Below are 8834 nucleotides of genomic sequence, written 5' to 3' on the forward strand. Positions count from 1 at the left end.
AGAGTTGTTTTTTTTTAAAAATTTATTTAATAGAGTCAAAGAATGTTATTCTCATAAATGTACAGTAATTGTTCCAACAAATTTATGCATTGTCATAACTTTGAATTCATCCATTAAAAATACACAGGAGTTAACACCGGTTTGTGGCAGCTACCGTGTTGCTCCATCATCTTGACTACAATGGCCAAGATGGTCATCATGTTCCACCTAATCGCATCTTATGTATGCGTCTGGAGACTTGCAAAAGGGAAGAAGAAGAGAATCTGGACAGCTCAAGGCTAGCTAGCTTAAAAACAGCTGTTTATAAGCTAACATTGTGCAAGCTAATGGAGTTTCCTAAAAATCACACTTTCCCTCTGATAAACAGTTTGATTACATTCTCACGTCATATGAGTTTATTTGCAAAGTGCCAACGTCCAATAATGTTATATTAACTTCAAAGTTCCAATTTTCTCTAACACCAGTTAACAGCGGCTAACCGAGTTTAATGGTGGCTAACAGCTAACAGGATATCTTCAAAAACTGATCATAGTGTCTGTGCCACTGAACAGAAGTGAACATCGCTGACACATCAACTCGTATTCAAGTTTTACAGCCTCCTAAAAGTAAATAGACGTGGACGCCTCTCATCTGCATATTGACAGTTGAGGCAAACAGTGGCCTGCCCAGATAGCAAAAAGACTCCAGGGCAGATTTGGTCCAGAGTCACTTTAATGCCTGAGTACACTCACTACAGATTAATGGTCTGTCTTCTGGAACAAATGGTAAGCATCCCATGTGTGTTGACTGCAGTCTGCAATCTACAGACATCTAGTAAGATTTTACACACTGTCATTTTAAGCTACAATACAATATTGTATGCTTATATGGAGACATCTCAAACAAAATAAAAGATAGTAATTTTTGTGTGGAGTTACAGAAAAAGATATGATTCACGATAGATAAGCTGTCTTTTTACAAATCTTTATTTATATATTTATCATAAGGACTTAAACATAAAACAGTTAGTCGTGCCCTTATCACTTTTTGGTTAGAATACAATAACTCCCTGTATTAGTGTCTTTCTCAGTTGTAGTTGGTTTACAACTCTGCTGCTTGACTTCTAACTGCCTGACAACACATCCCTCCTTTTTTAGCTCAGTTGCACTGTCTACCTGTGAAACATAGAGTTGTTTTTAAAATTTTATTATTTACTTTAAAAGCCCTCTGAGGATCAGCTCCACAATAGTTCACGGATGTTTTAAGCCCAAATTTTGCCTCCAGGTTCGAGGTCACTGAGGTCATCCTCCAGCAACGTCTCTCAGCGTCCCCTTTTCGCCTAAAGCCTAAAAGCAACCGCATCTTTGTTTTTATAGCCCTCAGGCTCTGGAATAATTTGCCATCCCATATAAAAACCTGTCAAACAGGTGATTGTTTTTAAATCAAATCTGAAGACTTACTTTTATTTGACTGGTGTTTTTTATGTGAATTGTGGTACTTGAGTTTTTGTAGACCTGGAGTATAAATACATCTGCTTTAACTGGATAGAACTCCTGTTGTTTTAAATGTGCAATAGAAACAAAGGTGACATGAGTGTCCTAGCTAAATAATGAAACAAGACAGCTTAATTTCAGGTTAAACCTGACTGAGGTAACTAAACCCAACTGCATATCTAAAAGAAGAGTCAGGGTACCACTGAATTCAGGAAGATGAATCACCAAACTGTGGAACCTATCGAAAGCAGCGAGAAGTTGTTGTATTCAATTCAATTCAATTTTATTTATGCAACGCCAAATCAGAGCAACAGTCGCTCAAGGCGCTTTATATTGTAAGGTAGACCCTAAAATAATACAACCAACCCCAACAATCGTATGACCCCTAGGCGCAAGCACTTTGGCGAAAGTTGGAAGGAGAAACTTCCACAGGAAGAAACCTCCAACAGAACCAGACTCAGGGAGGGGCGGGGCCATCTGCCACAACCGGCTGGAGAGAGGGGAGCAAGACAGGATAGAAGACATGCTGTGGAAGAGAGTCAGAGATGAACAATAACTAATGATTAAATGCAGAGAGGTGTATAAACACACTTTGAGTGGAAAAGCTGACTCAAGAAGAAAGGCTCAATGCATCATGGGAATCCCCCAGCAGCCTACACTTATCGTAGCCTAACTAAGGGAGGATTCAGGGTCACCTGATCCAGCCCTAACTATATGCTTTAGCAAAAAGGAAAGGTTTAAACCTAATCTTAAAAGTAGAGATTGTGTCTGTCTTCCAAATCCAAACTGGAAGCTGTTTCCACAGAAGAGAGGCCTGAAAACTGAAGGCTCTGTCTCCCATTCTACTTTTGAAAACTCTAGGAACAACACGTAAGCCTTCACTCTGAGAGCAGGGTGCTTTATTGGGATAATATGACACTAAACGATCTGTAACATATGACAGGGTCTCATCGTCATGTCAAATTGCATGTGAGAAGAGATTTTTTTAAAGGGTTTTAAAATGACATTCTAGATTTTACCTGGAACCAATGAAGAGAAGCTAATATGGGAGAAATACAGTCCTTCTTTCTTGCCTATGTTACTTGTTTGCTGTGGCCTTTTGGATCAAAATAAGGATTTCCAGGATTTCCTGCCTGTTGCTAAGGAGTCTAGTTTAGTCTAGCCTAGAAATCCCTAAAATACCTACTGAGATGTTTCATTCTGGACCAACGTGGTGAACTAACATGAGTCCCTATTACCTAATAATAAAGCCAGACTGCTAACAGCCTCATGATGCTACTCTCTTCCAGCTGTTAGAGTTGTAATAATGACATACGGAGTTCTGAATGTCATAAAATCAGCAGTTCTTCTAATAAAATAAAATAAAATAAAATCCTATGAAGAGCTAGAACTATCCCCAGGTCTTGTTACACTGTGTTTCAGTTACACCAAGTAAGTTCAGGGCTGAGGGTGAAGAGGTTAACAGGATGGTGGAGTGAATGCTAACAAAGCAGAGTGAATGCTCTCTTTCTTCTTCACACACACACAGACAGACGCATGCACACACACAGAGGAGGGCCTCTCAGTGTAAAGAAGCATGACCAGCAGCAGCTGTTGGATTACCAGCTGCCTCTGTTTATCCGCTGAGACCCCGAAACCCTCTGTTCTCACTCAGCCTCTCTGCAGCCTCTCCTGTCCCTCAGTCCTGAGAGCTGTACTAGGAAGAAAGAGACTATTGAGTTAGTGAGGTATGTTGAGCTGAAAGCAGGAGTGTTTAATTTCACATGTGACCTGTTCAATAGAATGTTACGGTCAGAATTTTGGATTAAAATCTGCAGAGTACCAAATTTCTCCTGACAATATTGTCTATGATCAGTGTACTATAGGCTGTCAGCTAAAGCAATGTTATTCTGGCTAAACTATTCTGATTTTACACACAGCCACCACACAGCTCCACGCTGCCGTTTAAAAACAATCTTTTGTAAGTGTAAACAAACAAACAAACAAACAAACAAACGAACAAGTCTTCAAAGATACTGTATGGCTCTGAATAACACTGCTGTGTGGGAGTCGCTGACTGCGAGCGACCTCTGGTGGTTATATTTATGAAAAGCAACAGTGCACGAGACTGGTCAGCTGACCAACGCGGAAGTGCTTAAAATCAGCAGTGTAAACAACGATTCAGAAGAAATAAAGTAAAAAGCTCTGTTTGGATAACCTTTTCTCCCCTAGTACGACAGCATGGTTCGGTGTTTCCTCATCCACACCGTGTGCCCGGTGAGTGCTCTGTCTGCCGGGGAGAGCCGTGTTCTGTACTCCCGGGTTTTCGGTCCAGATGACGGAGTCCTGTCCGAGCGGCACCGAGACCTCAGCCCGGAGGAAAGAAGGCTTCTGCAGAAGGAGAGGGTGACCGCAGTAGCCAGGTGGGTGTTTGTGGTTAACAGTTAAAAATAAATCATTATTCGAAGTCATTTTTTTTCTGGACATCCACAGATTGGGACAGAAGTGGACACTTTAATTAAGCCCTTTTTGTGTAATTTTGCCTGTAGGAGTGAAGAGATAAGGACAGCAGACATAATTAAATTCAGTTAATCACCTTTCTGTGTTTTTGCATTACAATAACATAGTGGAAATGACTTGACAGCCCAAGGCTCTGTCCCATTACTTGAGCTTCATTCATTTTCCACCAGGTAGACAGAGTGAGAGCCCCAGGCCTGCGCAGTGGACCTGTTGTGGTAGTCTTCTGATTCCGCTTTGTGGATGCATCTGATGTACACTATTCCCTCGTGTTTACAACAGGATTCAGCAGTTCATGCAGAGACTGCAGGGGGCAAAAATGTTTTTGTTTCCTCCTGAATAAATGTCTCAGTCAGCTCTGATAGCTGATGTGCGTTTTCTTTTCTTGTTTTGGAACTAACACCTGTCCAGATAAAGACATGCAGCCTGTGTATTCTGTTGAGTGGCGTCTGTTCGTGTCCCTGCATTGCCTGTTGATGTTTGTCATATACAGTATTGTTCAAAAGGCTCTTTGAATGCTCTATTCATATCCGTCATGCAGTGTCATGAAGATCTATCCAGCGATGAGCACAGGAGCTATGTTTAGACTCAAGAACACAGGAATACTTGTTATACAGATGGTCTGCCAGACACCGAGATGGCCTCAGTCTCAATGCTTTAAAAAAATGAATTTACCTGCCAGAGTACCTAGAGCCATTTTTGGCTTTTGAGCAATTTTTTTTTTTTTTACTGCTAATTGTATGAAGGTAATTTAAAAAAATACTGAAAATAGCACCCTGGCTTTATTTCTAGTGATTTTTAGGATTTATTCTTGTTGATAACTCATAATAGCAGTTCTTTCACCATCAATCATCTCTCTGTTTTCTCATATAAAGCATCCTGCTATTTTGATGGGAACACACAATGTAAAATGCCAGACAATAATATTTTTTTTCAGTGACTCATGAATCATTGTGTGTGTGTGTTTTGTTTTTCTCCTGTTCCAGCCTGTAACTAGTGATTACTACTGTCAAAGACAACGGTTGTTCTAATGTTATCAGTAAAACTGGTTAAATAGCTCAAAATAAAATGAGCCCCACAGTTATTGTGACTATGAAAGCATCCTAATTAATGGCAAAACACTTTTTGTGTCTCAGACAAGTCCGGAGTGCTGTCTCTCTGTCCCGGGAAGCCTCGGGTCGGCTGATAGTGGAGACGATGCCGGGCGAAGAGAATCTGGCTCTGCAGGACGCCGACTGCGGCGTGGTGCGGCTCAGAGCCGGAGACCTGTTCTCCGAGGAGACGAGCGCTCTGTGGCTGGGGGTTCAGAGTCTGGGCTTCACGCTCGTCTGTGAGCCTCACGAGAACCTGCTGCTGGCTGAGGGAACACTGCGCAACCTGACCCGCCACTGCCTGGAGCACCTGCACATGCTGGGGCAAGGGAGCGAGGTGAGCTGTGGACATACATTCTACTGCTCAAAAAAATGAAAGGAACACTTTTTAATCAGCGTACACCATCAAGTCAGTTAAGTTTCTGGGATACTGAGCTGGTCAGCTAAGTAGCAGTAGGTTGTAAATAAGTTTCAGTTGCTTTGAAATTAAGAGTAGGTGCACTAGAGGGGCAACAATGAGACAACCCCCAAAACGGGTTTTACAGGTCGAGGCCCCTGACATTTTTTTCCTGCCTCATCTTTTCTGATTGTTTTCTGGTACCAGGACCCTACAGAGGTTGCACAGGTACTCCAACTCCTTCAGGATGACACATCAATATGTGCCATTGCCAGAAGGTTTGCTGAGCCTCACAGCACAGTCTCAAGACCACACAGGAGATTCCAGCAGGCAGGTAGCTACTCTAGGAGAGCTGGACTTCTTCTAGAGTGAGCATACTCACTCTGTTGCACTAGATGTGTGTTTAATTTGGACCTGGTCTGGAGTATTCAGGATCTATTTTCACAAATACAGTTTAGATTTCATAAATATGACAGAGTTATAATAAGTGCCCATATTACTATAGTTCAAACTTGCCAATTCCAGTTACCGTAATTTGTAAATGGCTATGGTCTGGTGCCGTATGAATTTTCATATGTTAAACCCATTTAAATTGGCTTTAAACTTTGTATTATCAGGAGTATTGTCCCTTTGATTGAGTAGTGGACGCCTGCCTGCGGGGTTGTAGCCAGCAGCAGTTTCATGAGCTTCATCTCAGTTAATTCACGTCACTGAACGAGAACTCTGGCATTGATGTCTTTTTGAGTGTCATCAGTTCAATTATCTGACAAGTAATATGGGGCCATGTGTCACTGATTGTGCTGACAGACCATGCAAGAAGTCTTTCTCTCAGTTTTGATGAATGAAGTTATGGTGTTTTATGTGTTTGTGTGTTTCACAGCACTTACTTTTAGCGCCTGTGCGATAAACCTGCTGATAGCTTAGCGCTCTCATCGAAATATAGTTGCTTCTGGCTAATCTTGGTGTCAGCTAAAATGCTAAACATGGGGATGTCACAAGCTGAAGTGCAACATCACATTTGTTAATGCCTTCTTTTATATACTGTTTAAGGCTTTCATAGATTAAAGAAGTGTTATCTCTGATGGCTGCTTCAGTGAGAAGTGTGTGAAGAACACTGAGACATGTCATTAGCTTTGAAGTTATTCTCAACAGTGAAACTTTAAAGACCTCTTGAGCCTTTTGACTTGTACAAACCTAGTGAAGCCATGAGTCACTGACCAGCTGTTGATAAAATGTATTGTTTTATTTCATTTCTCCAATTTTTCTTTTTTTCTGACAGGAATAATTGCATAAACATCTTTTCTTTACCACAAACATACAGTAGATCACTGTGACTCATGCATCTTCCGGCTGCTGTAAAGTGCATTTGTATTCAGAAACTGTAGCGAGTGTTTGTGTCTATATGCGTCCTAAGGCATCATCAGACTGCAATCCATTAACTTAAACAGTTTACCTCCCCAAAGAAAGATGATTGTCGAACACTGGTATCGAGACTCGCAAGAGCAGCCTCTCATTACGTGCTATGAAAAATATCAATAAAGCAAAATTCAGCAGTAATGAAACTAGATTGCAGCAGCGCGCATTCTTATTACCAGCTTTTAAGCATCTCTTGATTAATCGAGAAGCCTGCTCGGGGTCATCACTTGTGGCATTTTTCTCTCCAGGTCCTGCTGAAGAGCAACCGGATCGACGTCCTGCTCAGTCGCCTGCTTCCTCACGGGCAGCTGCTCTTCCTCAACCACCGCTTTGCCCAGAGTTTGGAAAAGGAAGTAGCGGCTTATATGGCCAAATAAAGCCGAGCAGCCACGGTTGCCATTTTCAGGGAGGGCGGGCTATCATTTACAGCTACTTCTAGCTATATCTGCTGGCTTCCAAGCAAACAAGCCCTCTGTCATTCACCTCCGGTGACATTTCCACGCTGGAAGACGAAGAGCGGACTACCAGCTGCTGCTGGTGCTGCTGCTGTTGTTAGAGATTGCATGATGTGTAAACACACAGAGTGGTAAATACCTGCCTCATCCACTTGCAGCTCACTCTTGGCTGTTTACTGTGTGGGTGGCTTCACTTCAAATCCTGTTTGTCAAATTGAAGAGTGGAAAGAAAAATGTGGCAGATTAAAGAGTGCAGTCGCAGAGGCCAGTTAAGACGTACTTGTCAGCATTAAAGCCTGCTGTTTATCTGATTCACCATACTCGAAATGTCACAGTGTGACCTTGAGGAGCCAGACTTGCCCCTTTTTTGTGCTTTTTCAGATTTCAGTGAGTATAAATGAAATCTCGGAGTGTTATTGCCTTATAGTAACTCCTCATAAGACCTTACATTTCCTACTACTCATCGGGATAGCGAATGGGTTTTAAAAGAATGTTTTGGGAGAACAAGAACACAGTATAAATCCTCTTAAAGAAATGCACAATAGAAAGGGAAGAACAAAAGATCTAGATCTGAGTTGTTTTATGACAATTTATAGCAGAAATGCCGCAATGCCAGTGATGCTGAGGACAACGGACGGGGCAGGAAGTGAGGAGACGTTTGGATAAACTATTATGAATGAAAGCAGAAATGCATTGGCATGCAGAACATGGAACAAAACATGAGGAAATGATGACAAGTAGACCTACAAACACAAACATCCTGACTCAACAAATAAAAAATGTATACCTGTGTCTTGTGAACATCTGTTGTTCCCCCCCGACTGCCTCTCCTCACATCGAGCCAGACTCTCCTGCTCCTCCTTCTGGCCTCTTAAGAGCTTCTTAAACCCCACTTTTTGTGCTGGCAACCAAAACCAGAGCTGTGTTTTTAGGCGTGTGTCTGTGTGTGTGGAAGGGAGATTGTGTGGATGCCAACATTGATTGCTTTGATCTTCTTCTTTTTTTCCCCCTGTATTAAAAATAAAACTAATTTCTTGTATTACCCAAGGCGTATGCTTTGAAACTTGTGTAGTCTGCAATCAAGCATGCGGCACATCTCCCCCACCCAAAAAAAGGAAAAAAAAAAAAGAAGATATCAGCGAGGAGCTGGGGATTGCACCTTAAATGAGATGTAGCACACAAGAGGAGAATTTGATATGCTGAGCAAAAATTACTGAAAAAAAAGAACCACCATAAACACCTTTACACTGATCGTGACAAGTCATTTCATGGTATGACCAGGAGAGGGAGCTGTTACTGTGACTTTCAGTGTGCCATGAAGGACGTTGGAGGGGAAATCTTACTTGGAGCTCTCTTTGTAGAGAAAGAACTTGTTAAAAAGATGGATGCTGGACTGAGGGAGACTTCCACATAATTGCAAAATAAAAAGGACAAGTACAAGACAAGAAGAAGTATTACTGAAGAGTCCTTACGGAGATGACAAGAAAGCTTGCCTTAGAAAGTTGGT

At 41.8% G+C, this 8834-nt stretch overlaps 1 protein-coding gene across 1 annotated transcript; it reads left to right on the forward strand.

Moving 5' to 3' along the window:
* Positions 1–3565: 3565 nt before the first annotated feature.
* Positions 3566–8369, forward strand: ap5s1 (adaptor related protein complex 5 subunit sigma 1). The gene is made up of 3 exons (XM_040042364.1): positions 3566–3874; positions 5105–5396; positions 7121–8369. Exons 1-3 carry the CDS (start codon positions 3693–3695, stop codon positions 7247–7249), a joined length of 603 nt encoding a protein of 200 aa, XP_039898298.1. The 5' UTR covers positions 3566–3692; the 3' UTR covers positions 7250–8369.
* Positions 8370–8834: the final 465 nt, after the last annotated feature.

The sequence above is a fragment of the Simochromis diagramma genome, unplaced genomic scaffold, assembly GCF_900408965.1.
Source record: "Simochromis diagramma unplaced genomic scaffold, fSimDia1.1 OVJJ01000304.1, whole genome shotgun sequence".
Taxonomy (NCBI): domain Eukaryota; kingdom Metazoa; phylum Chordata; class Actinopteri; order Cichliformes; family Cichlidae; genus Simochromis; species Simochromis diagramma.

Bases quoted from the DNA above. Each gene is read 5' to 3' on its own strand.
- ap5s1 (XM_040042364.1), top strand. From the start codon at position 3,693: ATGGTTCGGTGTTTCCTCATCCACACCGTGTGCCCGGTGAGTGCTCTG. The intron at 3,875-5,104 runs GTGGGTGTTTGT...TTTGTGTCTCAG, and splicing joins AGGGTGACCGCAGTAGCCAG to ACAAGTCCGGAGTGCTGTCT. The intron at 5,397-7,120 runs GTGAGCTGTGGA...TTTTCTCTCCAG, and splicing joins TGCTGGGGCAAGGGAGCGAG to GTCCTGCTGAAGAGCAACCG.